This window comes from Herpailurus yagouaroundi, unplaced genomic scaffold (assembly GCF_014898765.1).
Source record: "Herpailurus yagouaroundi ecotype Mexico unplaced genomic scaffold, PumYag 192, whole genome shotgun sequence".
Classification (NCBI taxonomy): Eukaryota; Metazoa; Chordata; class Mammalia; order Carnivora; family Felidae; genus Herpailurus; species Herpailurus yagouaroundi.
This window is the reverse complement of record NW_024412423.1, coordinates 20,444,080-20,467,741: the sequence shown is the minus strand read 5'-3', so window position 1 is coordinate 20,467,741 and position 23,662 is coordinate 20,444,080. Positions and strand designations below refer to the sequence as shown.

The following is a 23,662-nucleotide window of genomic DNA, read 5'->3' as shown; positions in this document are numbered from 1 at the left end:
TTGTCATTGCCCCCATTCTAAGGTAGGAAGTGGAGGCTGGAAGGGCGAGGGAATGAATGCCTTTCCTGGGGTCTCACAGCTCATCAAGGCAGAACCAGATGGTCTCCTGACTCCCTGTCCAGTGCTCCGTCCAGTCTTGTGGTGATTATCATTAACAGGGGTTGGTATCAGGTAGACAGAGCAGCCTGTGATGAAGTCACGGGCAGGGTTGTTACAGAGTGGTCCCGTCACCCCTGGCTTCTCTATGAGACAGTCTACCCTGGAGCCACAAGACTCGGTACTCAGCCATATTCCCTAAGTAACTCATTCCCCACGCATTTCGCACTGTAGTGTTGCCTGTGTAAGTGTCCAGTCCGGTCCCACCTGCCTGGAACTTGCCATCCCATGGAGGGGATATGGCAGATGCTTAACACCCCATCCAGATTCCCTCATTCAACCCCACAGGTTGTGTGAAGCTTTGGTGGACCATTGCCCACAACGCTGGCTGATAGCCTCCAACCTCGGGGACCCACATCGTCAGCCTGAGGGCACTTTCAGGCCTCAGGAGTGTGCTCAGTCCTAATTTGGGAAGTCCAGAAGTGCCAGACAGGGCAGTAGTTAATGCCCCCAAAAGCAACCCTCAGCCAACAAGGGACAGAAGTTGGTGGAAGAGTGTCCCGCACCCTCCGACCTAAGCGGAGCGACTCTGAGGCCTGCTGGACGTAGTCTCTCCAAGGTTCCGTGGGACTGCGCCCCGGTTGCCCACAGTGGCCACCCCCCCCCCCTTTATTGGCTTTCCCCCACCCCAGGCTCACCTCCCTCTTCCTTCCCCTCAGTTCTTGGGGCCATCTCCAAACATACCCCTCACCCTAGATCCTTGTCTCAGGGGTTGTGCAAGCATCCCACTCTCCAGAGTTCTCGGTGGAAATCCCACCAGCCGTGGATCTGTTAGTGAGGAAGCTTCACTTTATTCGGGGCTGAGTCACACAGGCCCTGATTCGAGGCTCCCAGGAAGGGCTGACCATTGCCATTCTCACCATCATCATGGCCAGCACCCATAGGGACCCAGAGAGGGGGGTTGTGGTCCCCAGGCCTCAGCCACGCCCCCTCCACAGACCTTCTCTCCAAAGGGCCGAGCGTCCAGAGGGCCAAAGATAAAGCCTGGGCAGGTGATCCCTCTCTCCCCCTGGGACCTGGGCCCACTCCAAATAGGGGCAGGGATGCTAGTTTAGACTCAGTGATGTCTCTGCAGGGCCCTGAATGAAGAGTAAGCCCCATGGAGATTTGGGTTAAGAGCATTCCAGATGGAGGGGGCGGTGAATGCCGAGCCCCGGGCAGGAGCACACTGTAGGGTCCAGTCTCTCCCTCCACACCCCCACTGCTTCATGTCCCCTGCGTGGGTTTGCTGGGTGGGGTCAGGGGTGACCCAGCTGAAGCGAAGAAGAACCCAACCCTTGAGTACTGGCCCTCTCTTGTCCAAACTGAGTAAGAGGAAGAGGAAAGTCAGAAAACAGAGGCTGTGTGGGCCAGGCCCTCGGGGTCCCCGTGAGGCAGAGCTGGGCCAGCCCAGGGCTCAGCATCTCCTTTGCAGAGGGCCCTGCTTGACCTCCTGCCAATCCTTGGGAGGGAGATTTGGAGGATGTCTTTCCTTTCTTTATATTCATCTGCACTTTCCAGACATTCTTTGATGGACACATATTTCTTTTCTAATAAGATAATTGTTCAAAACCGGCAGCAGGGTGGGGAGCCTTTAGCTAAAGGCCAGGTCTGGCAGATCCACAAATGCCCGGGGCTCCCCCTGGGAGCCACTCCTGTCTGCTCCCATGGTGACACCAGGGGCGGGAAGAAAAACAAATACAACTGGGACTTGGTAAGCTGTCACTCCTGCCAACCTTGCTAGCCTCTGCATTCTGGAAAGCAAGGCCTGCCTAGGGTGGGAGGAGCTTGCCAGGGGGCTGTCCTTGCTGGAGATAGAGGGTCAGAGGGCATCCTGGTGAGAGGGCTTGGACTTCAACTAAAATGACCATCTCCATGGGTGCAAAAATGGCACCATTGGGCATCTTCCCTCTGGTTCTCACAACTCCTCAAAGTTCTAGGGACACTAGAGGAGCTCGGGAACATTGGGCCAATGGTTTCGTTATCCGAGGCTAAGACTCCTGTCAAGGGCAACTGCTTCTGGGGTAAAGGAGGATAAGATTCTCTCCCAGCAGCACACCACTTCATCTTGAGAGCCCGGTCCCCCACAGCCCAGGCACAGTGAGGGCTCTCAGTAAGGACAGAAGGACACAGGAGTGCCTGACATCCTGCCTCAGCCCACGCTTCCCTCTCTCCTTGCTGCTCACTCGGACCCACACCAGCTTCCTCCGGATACTTGCCCCTGCCCTGTGTTCCCTGCTGCCCGGCATGGTCTTCCTTTCTGTCCTTCCTCCTCCAGGGCTCATCCTGCAGATCCCTCCCCAAGGGAGGCTGCCTTCACCCTAGCCCCGTGAGCTCTCCATCTGGGGGCACCTCTGACACCCAGGACTGGAAGCCCCGTTGTGTCCCAGCATGCCAGCGGCATCTGGCACAGACTTTGCAAATAAATGCCGACAAAGGGTGGGAGGGGCATGACCTGTGTGGGCCCTGGCAGGGGGCAAGCCCGGGGGCTCCGGGAGTGGACCGTTCCCCACCCCTTATGCCAGGTTCATTTCTAGACACGTAGCTACCGTCCTGAGCAGGAGGTGTGTGCGGGGCAGTGCCAAGGTGGAAAAGCCAGAAGCCTCCGAACTCGCAGTGAACTGTACGGCCGGAGGAGGAGGAGCAGGGCCTAGAGACCCTGCTGTGGACCACCTGACGGGCCCCACCTCAGTGGTTTCCCTGGCCTGCTGGGGGCCACGGGGCTGCCTAGGGCAGCAGGTGGCTCTCAGGAGATCTGTGCCCCACCGAGGTCTGTGAGGAAGGTTGGAGGGACCCGGAAGGATGAGATGCCCCTGCCCATCCTGCTCAGCCTGGCCCATCCCTCAGGTGGCCCTGCTGTGCACGGTCCCTACAGACCGTCCGCACAGCAGCCTCCTTCCCATCCACGCTGCTCGTGTCCCGTGTTCTGACTTCTCCATTCAACCCTGCTAGGGGTTTGGGGGGAAAAGATTGGGCCCAAACTCTTCTTCTCTGTGCCCAAAACCGACTTTTATCCGGGCCCAGGAAGAAGAACCCAGCAGGCTACCACATCTTCCCCCGGGCAGGAGTGATTCTGTAGTGGGACAAGGCCACTGATTTCAACACCGTGCACTTCTGTGGACTTGAGAATCTGGTTTGCCAGCTGGGAGCCCTGAAAGCTCCCAGGAATGGATATTCCTCTCAGACCAGAGAGAGATACTAGCCAGGTTAGGGGGTTGGGAGAGCCTATCTCGTCAGAGCATGGAGACTCCCAGAGAGCAAATAAATTTGATTATATTGAGCACAGCAATTGATTTTTTTCTAAATAAACATGCAGGAGAAAATGGTAACAGGCATCTGTTTCTGACGAGAATCAATTGACCCCAAATTAGAAGAAAATCTAGAAACGCAAACAAGCACGAGAAAAAGTGGTTGGGGCCATCGAAGCTTGTCTAGTGAGGGAGGGAGGGAGACGGACAGACAGACAGACGGACTTCCCTGTGAGCCTTTCCCCACCAAGTAGCTTCCTTGTTTGTTGCTCTTCAGCAAATGTGGTTTTGGTCATGAGGAAGGGACAGTAGCTATCATTTTGTGAGCCCTTATTCGGTGCCAAGCCAGTGCTGAGCCCTTCATGTGCATATCTTATTTAATCTTCATAGCATCCCCATGTGGAAGGCACTGTTCTCCCCACCTCACAGATGAAATCACAAGGCACATGTTTAGGCAGCAGCAAACCCAGGACTCACGCTCAGTGGACTCCGGAACCAGTGCTCTCCAGCACTGCTTGATATTGACTCTCCAACCCTGAGCTGTTACCTGGTGCCCTCAACTGGCCTTGGACTTGAGGGGAAGAGCCCCAGGCCCAACAGTCCCTTCCGAGCAGCACGCATTGGCCTGGCCTTCGATGGGGTAGACAGTGAGGAGCCCACGCCCACACCCACTCCCCGGGACTTAGCAAAGCCAAGTGCCATAATGCTCCCTCCCCGGGGAGGTGGGGAAGTGGGAGCTCGAGGAGCCATCCTGCTCCGCAAACAGCCCCACCGCCTCAGCTATGGGCTGAGCCCTGCGTGGTGTTCACCCTAGTGGGCCCGTCCCCAACAAGATAAACTACATCCTGTCACAGTGCATCACAGGCCTCATTTGCCAGAACACCGAGTGGTTCTGATGCCATTCAGCAAGCATGCCTGAGATACAAGACCTAAGAGTCATGGGCCGTGTGCTTCGGTTATAATTTCTTAAAGCTCCCTTTTGTTTCTTGGTCATAGATTGTGTACACATGTTTGTTCTGAAGTAATCCAGCTCTGGGAATGTACCTAATTAACTTAAGCAGGGGCTTATTAGTCCTGTTAACTAAAATTCCCTAATCTATGAGGCCAAGTATTCAAAAGCAGCCTTTAAGGTAGGATTAAGGCAAAGACTGAGCTATTACAAAATAGAGCTGGGGCCAGTTTTCCTAAATCCGCTGTGGGGCTGCCGCTGTGAATTGCCCTAGCCCAGCTTCCCCGTTGTATCTGGCACGGTTGCTCCGTGTCTGGCATATAATAGGTGTTCAATAAATATTTGTGGGATGAGCAGACCGGCTTTTTCTAGCATGGGTATCCTGCAAAGCATATATTCAGTGCTTCACTGAACCCGTATATCGATGAGATGGATTGGCAGGCCGATGGACAGACAGGCCCCATGTACTCCAGGTGCGGCCTGCACTGCCCTTGCTAAATGCCCAAGACCCCCAGTGAGTGGGAGGGACAAGATTCTCTCGAGACCAACGGAGGAGCCTGGCTGCAGTAACCTCATGCTGTCTTCCAGATGACCCGTGCACCATGGCCGACTATGCCCACCTGAAGAATGTCCTTCTGGTGCTCCAGGCCCGCCGGCGGCCACTCCCAGATGGGGACACCCGACAAGACCCTGCCTCTCAGAAGCGCCTCCTGGTGGAATCTCTATTTGCGGACTTGGATGCAGATGGTGATGGCCACCTCAGCAGCTCGGAACTGGCTCAGGTAGGTACAGCGTATGCTGGAAAACCGAATTACAGAAGAGTCCGGTTTCCTATGCAGTGTGCAGATAAAGAGAACTGGGGAGGTCCATGTGAGCACAGTCGTTCATAACTGCCTGTGTAACGGGACACTTCGGAGGCCTCTCTCCTGCAACAGCAGCCTTTCCCCTGGGAGTCGGAGAGCTTGCGTTCAGTGCCTCTGAGAATCTCTCAGTGTTTTCCCACCCACCACCTTCAGCCAATATTTACAAACGAGCTTCGAAATGCTCTCAGCTAGCTGGCAAAATACATACTTCCGAGGGGCTAGCCTCGAATGTTTTCATCAGGAAGTAAGTCTTCTCTTCTTGGAATCCTCTACTTTGCTTAGCGGGAACGTTGAAAGGAAGTAGGTCTCGCTTCCACCGGGCAGCTTGGGGGCTCTTTTTTTTTTAAACAGGAGAAAAGTGGCTTTTATTTTTTAGTTTGGTAATTTGTTTTGAGAGAGAGAGAGAATGGGAGAGGGGCAGAGGGAAAGGAAGAGAGAGAATCCCAAACGGGCTGCACACTGTCAGTGCAAAGCCTGGCACGGGGCTCGATGCCAGGAGCTGTGAGATCATGACCTGAGGCGAAATCAAGAGTCAGATGCTTAACCGACTCAGCCACCCGGGCGCCCCCAGGACCTCGCCATTCTGTAGGGCCCGACCTGCTTTGCTTTGCAGGAAGCCCTGCCTCCCTCCGCAAGCACAGCACACATGTCCCTTTCTCCAGCTCCGAGGTGGTGCCCGGGCAGTTATTGTCTGCAGCAGAAAGTGAAGGAGTAACCCAGAGCACCAGCCCCTGCCAGCTGCTGAGAGGGCCTCTAGGATGCTGGTGGCAGGCAGGCAGTTCAGGTAGGCCAGAAGGGCCTGCGTTCCTACTCCCGCTCTGCCGGTCTCCCTCGAAGGGCCTGGAGCCTCACCGGGCAGGTGCAGAGATATGCAAGGAGGGTGAGGTCAGCCTCTCCGTGTAGGCTGGTGGGGTGGGGGCAGCTGTTCCTCAGAGCCCACAGAGTGCCCACCCGGAGGACAGGCAATATAGATGAGTCCCCACCTTCGATGCCACTTTAAAGACATCCTTCACACGGCACAATGACCTTATCAAAGCTGCGGCCAGGTCACTAGGAAAGACTGGGCTGCAGACTGCCCTGGCACTCTGTGTGCATCCACTGTGTGCATGGCACTAAGCAAGGCCCTTTACTAATGACATAAGAAACATAAGAGAGTCCCTTTCTGTGCAGTGTAGTAGCTAGGAACTCAGACATTCTGGTCAAGCTTCCTGAGTTCAAGCCTTGCCTCCCGTATCTACTAGCTAGTGGTTCTTAGGAGAAAACCTAACCTCTCTGGGCTTCTGTTTCTTGTCCATGACCATCACAGCGTCAGCAGGTGGACGAAAGGAGCTAAGGCGTGTGAAGTGTTTGACATGGTGCCTAGCACATGGTATCCTCTCGGTAGGTGATAGGTGCTCAATATCCATGCCATCATCACTGCCTTTGTTATTATCATTTCCCCCTTCAACCTTTTGGCCGTCCTCTAAGCTGGGAGGTACTCCTGTTATCCCCACTCTACAGATATTTTTAGATGAGGAAACCAAGGTTGCAAGAAATCAAGTAACTTGCCTGAGTTGTGGTCACTGTCAAGAACATGATGAACTCAGGCAAAACCCAGGTGGGCTGGGGCAGCTGGGTGGCCCAGTCAGTGAAGCATCTGACCTCAGCTCGGGTCATCATCTCACGGTTCGTGAGTTCAAGTCCCTCATCAGGTGATCACGAGTCCTGCTTCCCTCCCCCGCCCCTCATGAGATTCTCTCTCTCTCTCTCTCTCTCTCTCTCTCTCTCTCTCTCTCCCTCTTCCCTTCACTCACTTGTGCCCTCTCTCTCAAAAACAAACAAACAAACAAACAAACAAACAAACAAACAAACAAACCCAGGTGGGCTGATGCATATGCACCTGCTCTCCTCACAGCATGAGGGTCTCCCTGGGGGAGAATGGCTCCCACAAGAAGGCTCCACTTTGTTCTCCTAAGGTCTGTGAGGCCAGCAGGTGCCCACAAAATCCAAGTACAGAGCAGTCACCTGGAGGCTTTGCCATGCAGGGTCCCCCTCTCAAGGCCCTCTACTCCAGCCAGTCCAGAGGCGGCTTGCAGAGAGTACATTGGGAAGCACAGATTGTAAGGCACGTGCAAAACCCTGCTATGCTCCCTCTCCTGGGCAACACGTGCCAGTCCATCTGTACGTAGCCTGCCTCCCAGGAGGCTTGCGGCCCACGGCCTCCCAGGCACACACCATCCCAGCCCTGCCAACCATCATGTGACCATCTCCGGGAGTACTCGGCTCCCAGCTATGGCTAAGACCCCAAGGAGCAGGGCCAGCCACCCACAGATGACCCGAGCCACTCTGAGAAAAGCCCAGGTCCTGTCAGTTACAGTTACCTTGCAAGAACAACCATCTGGCAGTTCCCTGCACTACTGGCCATCCAGGGAGCGCTGAGAACAGGTGGATTTGGCTCGTTTTAGACAGAAGCGCCTGTGAGCTCTCGCCGCCCCAGCCCCATGTGGCTCCCAGGTGGCTGAGAAGTAAACAGAACCTTCCTAGGCATGTTGCTCTAACCTGGCAGGCACATGCCCCGAGGCACCTGAAGCCGTTAACAAGTATGGTAATCGGATTATGATTTCCTCTTTAAAACTTAATGTATTTAAAGTCCATTTCATAAAACTGCCAAGCAGAGCCCAGCTAAAGTGGGCCTTTCCTTGACACTGAATCAAAGGTGTCAGGGAAAAACTTGTCAGTCCTATGAAAAGTTAATCAATTTCCAATGTAGAAATAGACAAGGGGAAATTTCCATCTTTCGAAGATTGATTTCCGGCGTTCTGGTTGATCTCCCTTTTATTGAACACTTACTTGCTAGGTGAAGGGTCATTTTTTTTTAATGTTATCACATTAAATTACCTTTAACGTAGCAGGCCAAGCTAAAACTGTTAAATAAAGAAAAGATGTCTCTGTCCCCCTCTCCCCCCAAAATAAAATGAAATCATTTCCTTTCTTCTGAGATTTCATTCTCAGCATTTTCCTTACAAGACTTTAGTCCCGGAAAACCCAGCCTCTGGCTCCAGCTGAGTAAGGGTGCCTGGAATTTCCACCCTTAGTCACCTTTTGGCACCTGGCTGGTCATGCTGGCGAGGCCATGGCCAGAGAAAAGTTCATAAAGACCCATCCATAGCACCATGCCAGACTCCCAAAGGCAGACGTTTATGCCCCTGGCAGAACGAGGCAGGCAGAGCCATGGAGCTCAGGCCAAGTCAGTAGAATGGCAGCTGCCCCTTTCTGGGGGGACGGGTGCTGTGACTACCAGGTGCTGCCCTGAGATCCGTGAGGGCTTTTGGAGTGTGGGGGTCAGGCAGGCATGCACTGATGGAGAAGTGACCTTCCAGCTCTACGAAACTAGGAGCCTGAGAGACCTCGGCTGCGCTCAGCCACTCTTTCTTTGCTGAGTTAATCTGATCAGGCCCCTTCTCCTCCCTGTTTCCCCATCTGTAGCATGAAGGGGTAGACCAGGACCTGCAAAGATCATTCCCAACTGAGACCGTCTGGGATCTGTCCACCTGAACCCTCATCCCGACTCTGACCCGACCATTGTGTGACCCTGGGAAAGTCCCTGCCCTCCCTGAGCCTCAGTTTTCTCATCTATAGAATGAGAGGGTGAGGCAAGACAAAACCAAAGAGCTTTGGGTGCTCCCCATGGCCCACTGAGCTGTCACTGGAGTCTTCACACCTCCCTTGGGCGGTGATCACAGCCTCTCTTGGCTCCAGCCATGCCCGCAGCCCTGAACTCACTCCCTGCTCTGGCCTCATCCCTTTCCTCACCCACAGCATGTGCTGAAGGAGCAGGACCTGGAGGAGGGCTTCCTGGGATGCTCACCGGGCGACCTCCTCCGATTTGATGACTACAACAACGATGGCTCCCTGACCCTCCACGAGCTCTACACAGCTTTCCGTAAGTCAGCCCCAGTGAGGGGTGTGTGCGCGAATGGGCTTGTTTCCACAGGCGGGCTTGCGCCTCCCGCTTGCGGGGCTCTGGAGTCTGTCGTCGGTTGTCTCCATCATTGGTTTCTTTCATACATGAAATCAGTTGAATTTGTTTTGCAACAAGCCTGAGCTTTAAGAAAAGGGTAAAGGAGCGTGGGTGGGAAGAGGGAATGCACGCTCTGTTACTTTTGGGTAAAGGCCCTTCTTGGTGTCACTGGAGGAACCCAGGACTGTGATTTAAGTGTGGCTGGGAGGGCACTGCCAGATACCCGAGGGAGTCTATGACTCCAGGAGGCAGATTCTGCAGGAGCGTTCTGGAGGCTTGGCCGGGCAGGAGGAATGAGCTCCGGTAGAGAGCTCACAGAATTCAGCAGGGAGGAGAGGGGAGGGCAGTGCTGACCCCAAACTTGAGACAAGAGGGAACATTCTTGGCCTCAAAGAGATGAAACCCCTTTATGTTTCTTAAACATTCAGCCCCTGCTTAAAGCAGGTGATATGTGCATCCTGTGTGAGACACCCTTGGACATGACCTACAAGCTCACTGCTCCTACCAGCATGCCCTAGAATTTGGGGAATAGGTGTGAGACACCCCCCCCCACCCACCGCCAAGGTGCATTGAGTACTCTCAAGCACAGATCCTCACATCCTCTCCCCAGCCTCAACCTCTACCTGGAGTTCGGCTTCTCAGAAAAATATTCCTGCTTCGTGTTGGCATTTCGTGCTGTTAATGCAAACATTCACAAGGCCTGAGAAGCAGTCATGATTCACTGGCAGGAAGGGCTCTTGTGGCAGATAGAGGAGGTACTCATATGACATGAGGAGAGAAACGAGTGGGACTCTTCCCTGTGGAAAGTCCATGAACTTGACACGGGGGCAGGGAGGGCGGGAAGGGTGCCTTTCCGGTTCACAACATCCCTGTTGCCGAAGCTCAAAATCCAACCCCCAATTACAGGGCTCTGCCTGATGTACTGTGATAGGTACCCATCGTCCTTCTCCCTGCCCACTACTGAAACTCCTGTCGATGTACAGTAGTTCATAATAAGGTGTGAATGACTGGTAGGCTTAACCTGCTGTGGAAGGTGTTTGTCTTGTAGAGAAATTTATGCCTTGAAATAAATCTCTACATTTTAGGGGCACCTGGGTGGCTCAGTCGGTTGAGCGTCCGGCTTCGGCTCAGGTCATGATCTCATGGTTTGTGAGTTCGAGCCCCATGTCGGGCTCTGTGATGACAGCTCAGAGCCTGGATAGAGCCTGTTTCGGATTCTGCGTCTCCCTCTCTCTCTCTGCTCCTCCCCTGCTCGTGTTCTGTCTGTCTCTCTCTCAAAAATAAATAAACATTAAAAAATACTTTTTTAATAAATAAATCTCTACATGTTAGAATGTGTGGCAATATCAGCAACTCCCTAGACCTAGCTCATGAGAGCCAATGACTAGATTTTCAGCAATTTTGCAGGGAAACACTTGATAGCTTTAAATCAGCCATGGTGGGAGTATCTACACCACAGAAATTCATACCACACAAATGCTACAAAAGGGGGGGGCACTTTCTTCCTCTGGAGAGCCAACTGTTAAGCACTGACCTACACGTCACTAGACAAGACCCTCCCTCCTGAGTGTCCCCTCCTACAATATTCTCTCCACCTTCCCCACATAGGGACCCCCTGGTGATTCTAATCTCATAGAACATGAACAAGAAAAGAGCAGATGTCAAGGCAGATGACAGGGAGAGCATCCCTGCATGTCAGGAGAGGAGCAACCAGTGTCCTGGGCACAGCTCTGAGACATTCCCAGCAATGCTTTCTGTGCTCAGGCCTCTCTGCAAAAGATGGGAGGAAGGAAGAGGTCAATGCATACAGCCAGGTACCCAGACTTGACTTCAAGGACTTGGAGGATGCACCAGGCATCACTACTGAGATGTCCCACCATGACATCATTAACCAGAGAATGGCACCACTTAGAACAATCCTGGTACCTGGTACCGCAGAAGCCTCTGCTCCGTGAGTTCTGTTTCTGAGAATCAGTCGGGGCCAAGGAGAAAACTGGCTTTACTCTTGAGGAAATGTAAGCATGCTGGTTGCTCATGATGAAAAAGGCCTCCCTGGCCTCCCTAATGAAGGTCATTATAAACATGAGCTACCTGTGGAAAAGGAGGGATGTCATTACTTCACCTCCAGCCATACATCTCATGCAGAGCAATGTGGGATGTGTTTCCTTCGTTCCTGGATTATTATTTGAAAAGCTTTATAATCATCATTTTTAAAGCAAATTAGAATCTGCTGTTGCCTTGGACTTGTTTTGAACCAGGCAGCCAAACCATTCATCACAGCCCAGCCCCAAAAATAGATATGCAATAAAATGTAAACTCACAGCCATTAAGGAAGCCACAAAATGAGTTAACCCAGCCATAAAGGCCTGACACGCGGCCACTCGGAGCATGAGGCATCAATGGTTTTTCAAAGTCATAGGGACTCTATATGAAATTCCCATAGCTGTGGGAATGAATTTATGGTTCAGTGAGAATGTTAAATAGGTAATTGAAATGAGACATATAGGTACAACTTATTACCCAGAAATCAATGAACATTAAAGAAACCTCACTAAAACTAAGAAAGTAATATCTCAAACACTTCAGCAACAACATTTTGGATTTAATTTAAAAACTGGAGCCAATGGGCTGGCATGGGTTGAGACTTTGACATTATATTTTTCTTTTTTTGCCAGTGTCCTTGGGCACCAGGCAGGACGGGGTCTGTGGGGTACCTCCTGGCAAGACTTGGTCACTCTGTTAAAGGATGGGTCTGGAGGACCTCTGCCTGAGAAGGGGGTTGTATTAAGTTTTTGGTGTTGTGTTGGGCAGTGGGTTGGTGGAGGGGGGTGGGGTCTCCTAAATTGTGTCTTCTCATGCAGCTGGCTTAGCTGAGGCTGTGCCGGTGTGTGCCATTGTCTACAGCTGGCTGGGGGCATTGCCAGGAACCCCAAGGCTGGCGGCTGCCGTGCTCCGCTGAGCTGGTTCATGCTGGGGCTGCACCCTCTTCCTGTCTCTGTGGAACAAGTGACCCCTCCCAGGGAGGAGGGCAGAGGCCAGGTACCTCAGCCATGGGAGTCAGTCCTGTGCCTGACTGTCAGATGGAGCTAAATCTCCTACTCATCCGTCTCTGTACACTGGCGGGCATGAAATATAAGGGTGGCCTCCCTCTCTTTCTCCATCTATCACCTGAACATTCTCTTTGAGTAGGCTTTTGGCTTTCCATATCATGGCCTGATCTCGGAACTAAGGGCACAGTGTTCTCTCGCCACGTGCCCTCCACCCTCCCCAGCACCACCACCCCCTCCCTCTCCCCGGCCACACCAGCCACAGAGCCACCGCTCCTCTCCTTGAGGCAGAGGCCCAGGCCCCAGGGTCCTTGATGAGCAAGATGTCCATGCATCACAATAAATTAATCTCAAAGTTGCTCGTTTAAAAAGCTTTCCAATAATGCATGTTTCTGCACTTTTCTGAACGTTTAGATTGGGATCATGGGGAAAACATATTGTTTAAATGGGGATTTTTCTCTCGCTTTCAATACTTTACAAGCTTCTTGTGCTTTTTGGAAAGATACTTGTCCTTTTCATTGATCCTGTGAGGGCGACGTGTCGGCTGGGAATGAAGGGTTTGAGCCGCGAGCCGGGCAGGATGCAGGGCTTCACATGCTAATGTTCTGGGGCACAGATGCACCGTGTCACGGAGGAGAACTGCAGGGAGAGGCCTGTGTGGGAGCAGGACACCCTCCCTGCACTCCAGGCAAGCAAGACGGAACACAGTGGTTTCATCAGATTACCACACTAGCTCTGTATCCAGGGCAACTCTGTGAAACAGAGGAGATGGTCACCTGGCGAATTTACCGCTGCGTTTCTGCTGTCACTGCTACAAAATGGAAGGAAGGTGCAGCTTTACCTTCCATGCCCTCATCCTCTGGAAAAAGGGATGCCCGGCACAGGCCAGACACCGTGTCAGACACGCTACGTCAGGCAGCCCTCAAGCCAGCCCGTGCTGGGTGCTAAAGCTAAACACCCAAATCCATCTGGCTCCTTATCTGTGTAAGGGGAGTGCAGGCTCGCTTCACAAGGGTGAGAATGCCGCTTTACCCTCCTCCGTTTGGTCCCTGAGTTTTCAATAGTACCAACATTTCAGAGAGCAAAACTTTATCTCTTTCATTCTTGGCTTTGGAGAGCAAGAGATACCTGCGCACGGGCCTCAGTGCCAGTGGAGGCCAAGACCGCTGTTGACATGACACCCTTAACCCCAAAGGGAGAAACTGGTTGCCTCACAGAGGACTTGCAAATCACGTGTCCAAAAATTCGGATTTCGCTGCCCTTGGTCCCTCCTGCACTCAAGGGTATAAAATAGCTAACCTGGCTCGGCCAAAGGAGGAATTGAAAATCGGGAGACAAGAGGGGCTGAGAGGTGTCCCTCCCAAGGACAGAGGTGAGGGTGCTTTCTCCTCCCCTCAGGCATAGAGAGACGGCCTCCGTGTGAGCTTGCTATGTGCCCCTGAAGCCAAAGCCAGTGTGCCATCTGAATGATTTTGCTTGTTAACAACACTGGAGTTAATAGTGGATTCTTAACATCGAGTCCTATAAAATGACACCTCACATTAATCATGTGTCAGCACTGTGTATTATGACCCAGTTTTACAGATGAAGAGACAAAAACTCAGCGAACTTATGTGGCTAACCCATAGTCACACAGCAGAACCATGATTGAACGCAAATGTCTAGTTCCAGAAACTCCTCGTGCATTTCCACACACTTTACGACTCATCGGCATTCTCCAGTAACGAGAGTCTCACTGTCCCCACAGCGTGTTTCCCTAAATTTCACGTCTCAGCTCACTGCTCTCCTCCTCTAGGAAGTCTTCCTCGGTTTCTCTTCCTTCCACAGAGCCCCACACATCTTCCTGTGTGTGCTCACATCCCTGAGTTCACCTCTCCACAGTAACAAGGCTGTGGCCTGATGGTTCAGTGTCAAAGCTGGTTCAAATCCTCCTTCCGCCTCTTCCTAGCTACATGACCTTGAACAATCCTTTACCAGAACTAAACCTGAGCTTCACATTGCTCGTCTGCAAAATGGCTTCATGACTACCACAGACGTGTACTGAGCACTAGTAAATGCTAAGTGCTGAGTAATCATGAACCAAGTAGGTCAGGGACAGACGTGAAGATTTTTGCGTGTTTTCCCCGCAGCCCCCACTGCTCCCTGCCCCGTCACCCTGTGCCGTTGTCATTATTATCCTGCCCCAAATTAGTGTATAGGCTCCAGGATGCCAGAGGCTGTTTTGCTCCCCATGCCTATCATGGGGTCTGGCTCCCAGGAAACCCTTGGCCCATGTTTGTTTAGTGAGGGGATGAAGCAGACCTCTCTGCTTGCCAGAGGTCCAAACACAATGTAACTGTCACTAAAGGTCCCAGAGGGTCTTTGCACGTCTCCAGGGGAGCAGAGGAAGCACCTTGTTGGAGCCCCACAGCCAGGACCCCCACTGGGGAAGCACCAGCCAGGTTGGACCCAGCCAGCAAGGGCACCCCTGTGGCTTCCCTAGCAGCCCCAGACATCTCTGATCACCTGCATGAGTGACCGGGGTGGGAGGTGAGCCCTGATGCCCACATGGGCCTAATGCTTCCTTAATGAAGACGAAAGCTGCTTGTCCCATAAAGCTCCCATCCTGCTCCTGGGGCCACTAATTGGCCATTCAGCCCTCCTCAGGATAAGTGTTCTGTTAGGCTGTTAGGCTACCTGCCCGCTGCTTAATTACCTCTACCTCTGACAACTGTGTGTGGAGATAAGGGCTCCCGCTCAGGGCTGCCATGGCAGGAGCCTGCAGCCCACACCCCCACCCCCACCCCCCTCACACCCTGGCTGTGAGAGGACCAGGCACAGGCCCTCTGACTCCTGCCATTCCCACCAGGAGAGTGGCTCTCGTCTCCGTGCGAATCCATGTACCTTGGGACTTAATTCATCAGCATACAACACGGGGTTGTACTTCCTCTGAGTGTAGCTCCTGGGAACCTGAAGGACCCGCCAGCTCAGCCCCGGCTGGGCCCCCGGGGTCGCCTCCCTCCCTCCTGAGGCCACATCACAATGGCAAAGGCGACACCCACACAGCATGCCCTCCTGAAAACTGGAGACCCTGGCCTCTCGAGGAACCGCCCCCGCCTCCCCGAAGCTGGGCCCTGGCAGAATAGGAGGGCAGGCCTCTTGAGCAAAACCCCTGAGCACAGACACCCAAGCTCCCTGACTCAGGTCAATGCCAGAAATATCAAAGGAAGCAATACTATGACCGGATCACTGTGGGAAGACAGGGCAAGTGTGCCCTGAAGCTGGTGTGGGCCGGGCTCCAGGAAAGGAGGGACAGCACCTGGGCCGGGGGTGCAGGCCTACTCTCTCCGCTCAGGCACAGTTGGAGGGCAGTGTCCATATAAGGAGCAGGCCAGCTGACTGGAACATTTCAGGGGCACCAGGCCAGGGCAGGAAGACCACACATGAGGACAGGTTCAGAAGCAGAGACCAGAAGGGGAAGGAGGAAGAAAGCATCAGGTCGGGAAACATGCACAGAGCCTGCTCTCTGGCAGGCAACATAGCTGTGAGCAGGCCTTGCCCGCAGGGAGCTTGCAGGCTGGCACACGGCAAATAAAGCAGGAGCCGGGACAGGAGAGAGGCCACCTGGCCTGGATCTGTGCAAGCCTCTCGAGCCGGCTCCCGGCCTGTGAAGCACCTGCAGGTGTGCTGGCCCAGCAAGTCCCCAGGGAGGGTCCTGAGTATCAGCTAGAGCCATGCACTCAGCCCTGGAAAACCCCTGTGGCCACTAGAGCCTTCTAGTTTCCACTAACGATGGTCAGGACAGAAAAGCAAGCAGGGCTGCTGTGTAAGGAGCTGCCCCAGTGCCTGAGCTCTGTCCTCCCAGGTGCCTCTTCTCAGGGGGCACATAAGCAGCCCTCCCTCTGCCCCAGCTGTGCCCAAAAAGCCACCGGCAGCTGCTGGGCTGGGGGCGATGCTCAGTGAGCGCCTCCTCCCTGGGGAGCAGGGCTGGTGGAATGGGGACCCCCGTACATCTATCAGGGCTCTGGGGTGGGGCCATCTCGCCCTCATCATGCCATGGAAGAGTCGGCTCTGAATCAGAACTGCTGTTTGCTGGCCAATTTCTGCCTCTTGGGAGTTTGGAACCCAGACACCTCTTGCTCAGGTTTGCTCCTACCAGTTGCATTGTCGGCCTGCAGTTTCCCGCATTGTCTGGAGCTGAGTCTTCAAGCACTTTCCATTTTTAAAGATCTCAGCTGGAAGCTGTCAATGGCCTCAGTGCAGAGCAATTGAATAGTAGAAAATGAACTAATTACAGGTTGTTATTGAAAATCTATTATATACAAACTGCAAAGAAAACTCATTAAAACATGATACTTTGGTGCTTAAAAAAAAAAAAAAAAAACCCTCCTCGGAGGAAGATACAGGGGCAAGATGGCTGGATACATGTTCCTCATGTCCCAGAGTAACAATTCCCAGCAGGTCTGCAGATCAGGCTCTGGCCTCCTGTCACACAGCCCAGCCTGACATTAGGCACTACAGAGAAACCTGAAATTTTGCATGGTACAGAGAGTTCTCTGAATGTTAGTAAATACTCAGAAATGGCTGCAGAGGAAACAAAGAATTTCATTACAAAGATATAAAATGAGAACAATTTTAATGTCAGCTTCTTACCAGGATAGCACCCTATCGTCCTCATTAATGTCACTGTTTCTACAAAGCATTTGCGAGGACTTCAAAGGACTTCAACATGCAATTAAGCACTCAAGGTCACATTACCGATTTCTAAGCTTGCTCCATGGCACTGGAGTGTGGAGAAGCCTAGGGATGTGTGTGAATGGCTGAGCCGCCCAGAGCCTGGATCTCAAAGATGGCTCCTTGAATGCCGAGGCCTCTTCCCAGGCTCCAGGCAAGGGCCCAGATAGCAAGCTGAGGCCAATGCAGGGGTGCATCCCAGCCTGCTGCCTCCTGGGCCTGCCATCCGCGCTGGAGTCTCAGTGTGGGGGTGGCCCGGGTGGCAGGTGTAAGCTCTCTTAACACTCAGGGACCCTTAGTGCTCTGAGGTGTGGAGAAGGCTCACCCCGTGTGTTTCTGAAAAAAGGGCTCTCCCCGAGGCTGTACACTTGGAGCACAAATCCCTTGGCCTCTGCCTCTGGCTTCCCTGCTCTCTAGCCGCCTGTTTTCAGGCTCTGTGATGATGCTCCTCAAAACCCTTTATCACCACCACTATGCAGGCCCAGCTCATGAGCCATGCTGGGGAGTGGAGGGGCGCGTGAGGGCTCTGCTCACACGTGCATAGTGACTGAGTGCGTCAGCAGCATGTGGCCCACACTCGGGCGTGGGATTACTCACAAGCCCCAGCACCAGGGTGGCTCCTGGCAGGACGTAGCTGGAGAGTTAGGCCCTGGTGACAGGCAGGACCTGGAGAGACAGAGAGAGGTGTCTTCTTCCGGGAGAGGAAAAAAGGGCAGGAGAGGCCCAAGCTGCTGCTGACTGCCAGAGGCAGGCCTTCAAGTGGCAACCGAGGGGCTAGTTGGAGACCTCAGACCACAGCCAGTGACCCACCTTGGGTCTCTTCTGCGTCAGCAACACCCGCTGGCTTGTTGGTCCCTACCTTATGGTGACTGTTACTCATCAACCCTCCAGCCCCAAAGGCTGACCGCACCTCGTCCTGGCCCAGGGCCCAGCCCCTCCCAGGTTCTCCCTCTGGGCAGGAAAGATGGTAGACGGTTGAAATACGGGCAGACGCCAAAAGACCAAAAGCTCCCGAGCAAAGATCGCAGCAGGAGGGTCAGGACAGCCGCAAACCCAGGAGGCAGAAGAGAGGGAAGGAGAGGAAGGGCTGCGTCTGAGAGAAGGTGAAGTTGTTGCCTGAGGCATTTTGTTCCAGCTGGAGAACAAGGCAGGAGCAAGAGAGAGAGGAGCCTGGAGCTTTCCAGAAGGTGGATGTTCAGCCTGGTATATAGTAGGTGCTTGATAAACATTCGCGGAAAGAATTAAAGACCATGATGGATTTATTTGTCTGTTTGTTTGTTTGTTTGTTTGTTTTACTGGTAATAAAGAGAAAAGGTTCAGAGTGGTTGTGCAGTTCCCAGACAGGTGGTAGAGGCCATCCTATCCCCCACACCTGGTTAGCTGCCCACGACTCCACAGTGGTGGTGGGTTGGCAGAGAAAAGAGATATGCTGTGTGATCTGCAGCCCCTCCCTCAGGCTGGAAGGCCCCCACTCGTGCTCCCTTCCACTCACTGCTGTCCTGATGGGACTTGTCTCTCCCCAAAAGCTAGCCTTCCCCCTGACCGTGCCAAGCCACCCTCAGGTCCCCTTATAACTCTGGCATCTGACAAACCCTCACCAAATGCCTCCCAGAGGTTCCCAGGCTAGACACTGTAAGGGGTCCCAGGACCAAAGGGGGGACTGGGATTTAAATGCTCTTTGCAGTAAATCAGGAACAGGGGAGGTGTTGTCCACTGAAGAAGGAGGACACGTTCCGATTCTGGGTAGAAGGCAAGTCTGCTGACAGCCATCTGCTCAGAGCCCAAGTTCCTGTTCTGGCTCTCACAGGGTTTGGTAGGGTGCTGGGGGCTGCAGACTTGGGCCTCTGCTTAGGAAGGCTGCTGTCATCCTTGGGATCCAGGTTGGTACTGGGACGAGCAAACATGCATAACTAGTTGGTTAAACTTGGGCTGGACTCAGCAGGGGCACGGGAAGGAAAATCAGTTTCGTTCTCATCTGTGCAGACTCTCCCGTGAATCCCGAAGCTTCTGTTGCCTGTGGGGCTGAGGCGGGGGATGAGCTAGGACCACCCCCACATGTGGCTGCCACACAAAGAGGCCTTACTGTCACCCTTTAGAACACGGGGCTACTTGGTCACGGTTTCCCACACCCAGCTTTGGCCGGGATTCTAGCCATCTGGCACCGTCCCTTTCCTCGTCCAGCTCCACACTTGTGATCTGCCCAGGGAAGGTGGGAAGGAGCCTGGTGTGTGAGCTGCCCCAGGCAGCCCGCAAGCTGGGCCCTTGGAGAGCCATTCTTCTCCAGATGGCATGGGCGTTTTGTCTTCAGACAGGTGCTTCGGGCGCAACAACTGTTTGTACACTTGTCGGGATTGCAAATCGCATCCAGGTGGGACGGAAATGGGGCCCAAAGGACTCCGCCCCCTCCATGGGTAGCAGGAGGGGTAGTGCGGGCTGGCAGGTGGCTCCTCTGAGTAGCTACTCTGGGTTCTCTTGTCTTCCCAAAAGCTCTCAAGCCCTCCAGACAGGGCCATTCCTGAGCTGAGTGCTGGCCACATGCCAGACATTGCACCAGGCACCTGGCAGGTCTCCCTCCTCATCCCCTGAGTCCTAAAGGTAAGGAAACTGAGGCCGAGGGAGACTGAGGCCTGCCAATTCCAGGGTGCTGGCTACACACCCTGCTGTAACCGGGACCCTTTGGAGTCTCCATTTCTTCCCCTAGAGACCCAGTTCCGGAGAGACCACAGTCATCTGTGACTGAGGGGGAGGGCAGAGTGCGGGATCACTGAGGCAAAACCCTCTCTGAAAGCCTTCACCTTGTGCTGTTACAGAGGCCAAGGTCTCTGCACCTGCATGCCCAGTGTGGGTCCCCACATCCTGTTACAGAGGCCAAGGTCTCTGCACCTGCATGCCCAGTGTGGGTCCCCACATCCAAGCCTGTGTGCCGCAGGTGTTTCAGACACATTGACCCAGATCCCTTAGGACCAGTGAGCTTTAGCTCTGCAGGGAAACAGGACCCCCAGGAGCCTCCCTGTCACACAGAACAGGCATCCCCATGCTCCCTGAGTGATCAGGTCCCCCATGGAGGGATGTTTTCCTCTTAAACACAAAGCCCACCAAACACCCATCCCTTCTCAGCTCTCACAGATAAATGCACTCCCAGAGACTCCTCTTTTTAGCCCCATCCAGCCCTAGCGTTGGTCCCAACTTCAAAAGTCTGCCTCTGTGCAACAGTGCTTAGAAATGCGCTGACACTTGACAGCAGGTTCAAAGTCAGGGAGAGGACGGCTTGGAAACAGGAGTCACACGGTGCCTTTTGTGTGTGTTCAGACCGCCCCTCGCTCAGGGAAACCGGCTGACAGGCCACGGAAGGCTGACAGCCAAGGAGCCGCTGCAGGAAGCTCCAGGCTGAGTACTCTCCGGCCAGTGGCACATCGGTCCACCTGGAGGGGGTGCCATCGCTCAGCACACGGGGCATGGGGGGAACTGAACGGGTCCATGGAGGCCACCCATGGCCAGCTCAGATGTGACAAATGAGAGTGGGTCGAGAGCTGGACCCAGAGGAACCAGAGATCAAACAAGGGCATCAGGAAAGTTCCCAAGCTAACCCCTGACACCTGGAGATGCTGAGTGGACAAGTAGACCCAGTGACACTCCAGAGTCTCCATGGAGATGGTGGTTGTCTTGTCTCCTGCGCCATGTCCCCACCTGGAGAGAATGGGGTGCATGTGACATGTGGGCTGAATCGGGCATCCTGCCGTGTTGTGACCATGTCTGAAGCTGTCCTCCCAGGGGCCCTGGATGATGGAGGGCATGGGGCATATACAGAATCCTCATCCTGCAGAATAGTGCACAGTTGATGGCTAGCACTTCCTGATGGAGCTCAGCTGAAGGAGGCAGAAAATGGGAATGTTCCCCAGCATCGGGGGGGGGGGGGGATGGTTGCAAGGAAGATGGGGGTTTGGAAAGAGAGCAGCAGCAGAAACACCTAAAAGGAACCTTGGAGGCAACCAGTATGCCCTAACCTATGCAAAGATCTGCCCTGTAGATGTTCTGACTGCGCCCTACATGGCTCAGAGTTCCGTTCACGTTTCCTGGGACCTCAACTTCCCAGCCCCACCGTCACCGAGCACCTCCCTCCCCTGGCTGCCAGTCAAGGATGTGCACACACCTTCCCCGCCAGGAGAGGCAGGGCGGGGGCCAGGGAGACCATCCAGGTGCTGGTGGCATAGTCTTCAAGGCAGCAGCAGTTTCTGCTGGACAGAGAAGTGGTTGTCACCTGCACCTAATTGGAGGGGCATGTCAGTGTGCATCCACTTTGGATGTGTTTCTTGCATACTTTAAGTTAACAAGGAAGGTATGGGCTGAGCAGAGCTCCTAAACCCCTGGAGTCAGCTCTCCATCATTCAGAGGCTGATTGTCCACTCTGGATTATTCATGCCCAGACTCCCAGCAGCCTCCCAGCCTCTCTGCCTACCCCCTGCCAGCCACCTCCTGGTTGGATTTCAAAAGCAGCCCTTGAGAAGGGGAAGCAGAGACAGGAGGAAGGAACAGTCACAGCAGGTGGATGTGCTGAGGATTAATGGCTCTGGGCAGTGGTGGTTTTAGAGAAGAGGAGGAACCCAGGGTTAAACAGACATAGGAGGAGGGCCGGGCTTATCCAACCATGTGGACCCACCCATCCCTGTGCACTCGTGTGCCTGTTTCCCTTTGAAGTCAGGAGAGGGTTTGGATCTTGCTTGGGTTGAAGGGCACAGACCCAGACCCAGCCCGTGATCCCTGGCCTCCAGAAGGCAGCCCCAGCCCCTCTGTGGGTAGCCCTGGCTGGGCAGTTGGGTAGATGAAATATTCACAAGCCCAGAGCCTAGGTGATTTGACTTTCAAAGGCTTGTGTTGGACTAGACTGGCTGCACCAAGCCTGGCCCTTTGAAGAGCAGAGGCCCTGTGATGTCTGCAGACAGAATGTGTGCCAGCGTGCCTGGGGTGTGGGAGGTGACCTTTATCACAGGAGAGCAGCATGGTCCTTACAACAGCATAGCCACGAGGGCCTTGGCCAAGGCCTCAGTCTCGCCACTGTACAGGGATGGCCTAGCGGGCATGTTCCTAATGCTAGGTCAGAGAAGCTCCAATGCCCGGGCATTTGCAGGGTGGGTGGCCTGGCAAGCAGCTGCCCCTGCCATCCCTGCAGAGGACGATAACCTTCCAGAGTGGACCGAGCCACCCCAGCAAGTGTCACATGCATCAGTACCGTGGCTTCGGTTACTGGAGGAAGCTTTCAGATGTAACAGCCCTGGCGTTGGAAGTCACAAAACCAACAGGTTGGGAAACTCTTAGGAAACGTGAGTTTAAGGAAATGTCCCACGTTGAAGCAACAGGCGAATGCTTGCTCTCAGGTCTTCGTTCATGCCTAGTGCCTGCTCCAGGCGAGTTCTGGGATGGACTCTGGGAACACAGTGGTGACCCTGACAGGCCTGGCCCTCTTACTTTGTCTGTAAGTTGCTTACTCAGGAAATAGCTGAGGCCTCGTGACAGGGAAGCCGTCCCATGATGTGTGGGCAGGCTATGGCAGCCAGCATGTGGTGCAGAGGCACAGGGCTTCGAAGCAGAGCATTACAGGGCCCACAATGTGGGGCAGAGCTTGCTTCTAAAGCCATGATTCATCTTGCCTTATAAGAGCATTAATAGCTGATATGTACTGAGTGCTTACTATGTGCCATGGTGCCGTCTAAGCGAAGTCATTAATCCTTACAGCAGTCTAGGAGGAGGAACTGTCATTAGCCCCTCTTCTCAGAAAAAAACCCAAAGGCACCAAGTGCTGGAGTAATTTGCCTGCATGTCAGAACTCAAGAGTTGCAGTCCAGGATATGAACCTGGGAGTCTGGCTTTAGGAACCAAACTAAGCTATCCTGGCACTCATTTGTGGGGACATTTGTGGTCCCCAGCATATGCTTCAGCAGGCTCCCTGTGGCATCTCAAATTGGGCCAGTGTTGGCCCTGCATGTACAGGTGGTTAGAGAGGGGGGAGTGTATCCAGAGAAGGGGACACTGTCGGCCCACAAAGTCCAGCCCATGAGAAGCACCCTTATTTATAGAGTCTGCCCTACCCAGCAGAGTCTGCACAGGACTGCAGTGGGGCTTTAGGGGCCCAAACCTCAGCGGGGCCAGGACTGATTTGGAAAGCACTTTCTGAGGCTCCATGTGTCCAGTCCCAGGCTTGTGTGGGTCTGAGTGGACAAGGAGCTGGGGCCATTGGGGCACACAGTAGTCACATGTAGGAGGCAGGCGGTCAGAAACTGTGACCAGTGGCTCTGCTATGACGTTTGTTATTACTAATAACATTTCTTGTTAATCAGTTCATCAGTATCTAGTGACAATGGTCCTAATGAAAAGAATACTATTCATCCCCATTTTAGAGCTGAGGAAACTGAGACATAGAAAGCTCAAGTCACCCACCTGGGAGTCAGTAGGTCAGGAATTGAAAACCAGGCACTCTGGCTCTAGCCCCCCCACCAGCACATCTCTGACAAAGTCGCGTGCACCTGAGTTGACGCTTTGGCTTGAGGACAGATTGGAGTTCCCACCTCCACTCCTGGCAACCTGAGGTTCCCCCGCTCTGTCTTTGTGCCCAATTTAACCACAAAAACTCAGTTTTCTTTCTTTCATCAGGGGGCTGATTTCTCTTCTGTCTGGCAGAGATGTTATAAAAATCAATTAAGACATTTTGCACA

General features: G+C 53.7%; 1 protein-coding gene and 1 long non-coding RNA gene across 4 annotated transcripts in view; one reads left to right on the top strand and one right to left on the bottom strand.

Annotated features, from left to right (window-relative positions):
• Positions 1-23,662, top strand: part of FSTL4 (follistatin like 4) — a 442,413-nt gene that overhangs the window by 306,678 nt on the left and 112,073 nt on the right. For all 3 annotated transcript variants that reach the window (XM_040444472.1, XM_040444471.1, XM_040444473.1), the window contains exons 5-6: positions 4,921-5,114; positions 8,994-9,117. In XM_040444472.1, the coding sequence (XP_040300406.1) occupies positions 4,921-5,114; positions 8,994-9,117 (318 nt within the window). The remainder of the gene's footprint in view (positions 1-4,920; positions 5,115-8,993; positions 9,118-23,662) is intronic.
• Positions 13,788-16,060, bottom strand: LOC121010698 (uncharacterized). Its single transcript, XR_005781328.1, has 2 exons — positions 15,126-16,060; positions 13,788-14,138 (listed from the first exon to the last, which is right to left on the bottom strand). It is a non-coding gene; the product is annotated as an uncharacterized LOC121010698 (long non-coding RNA).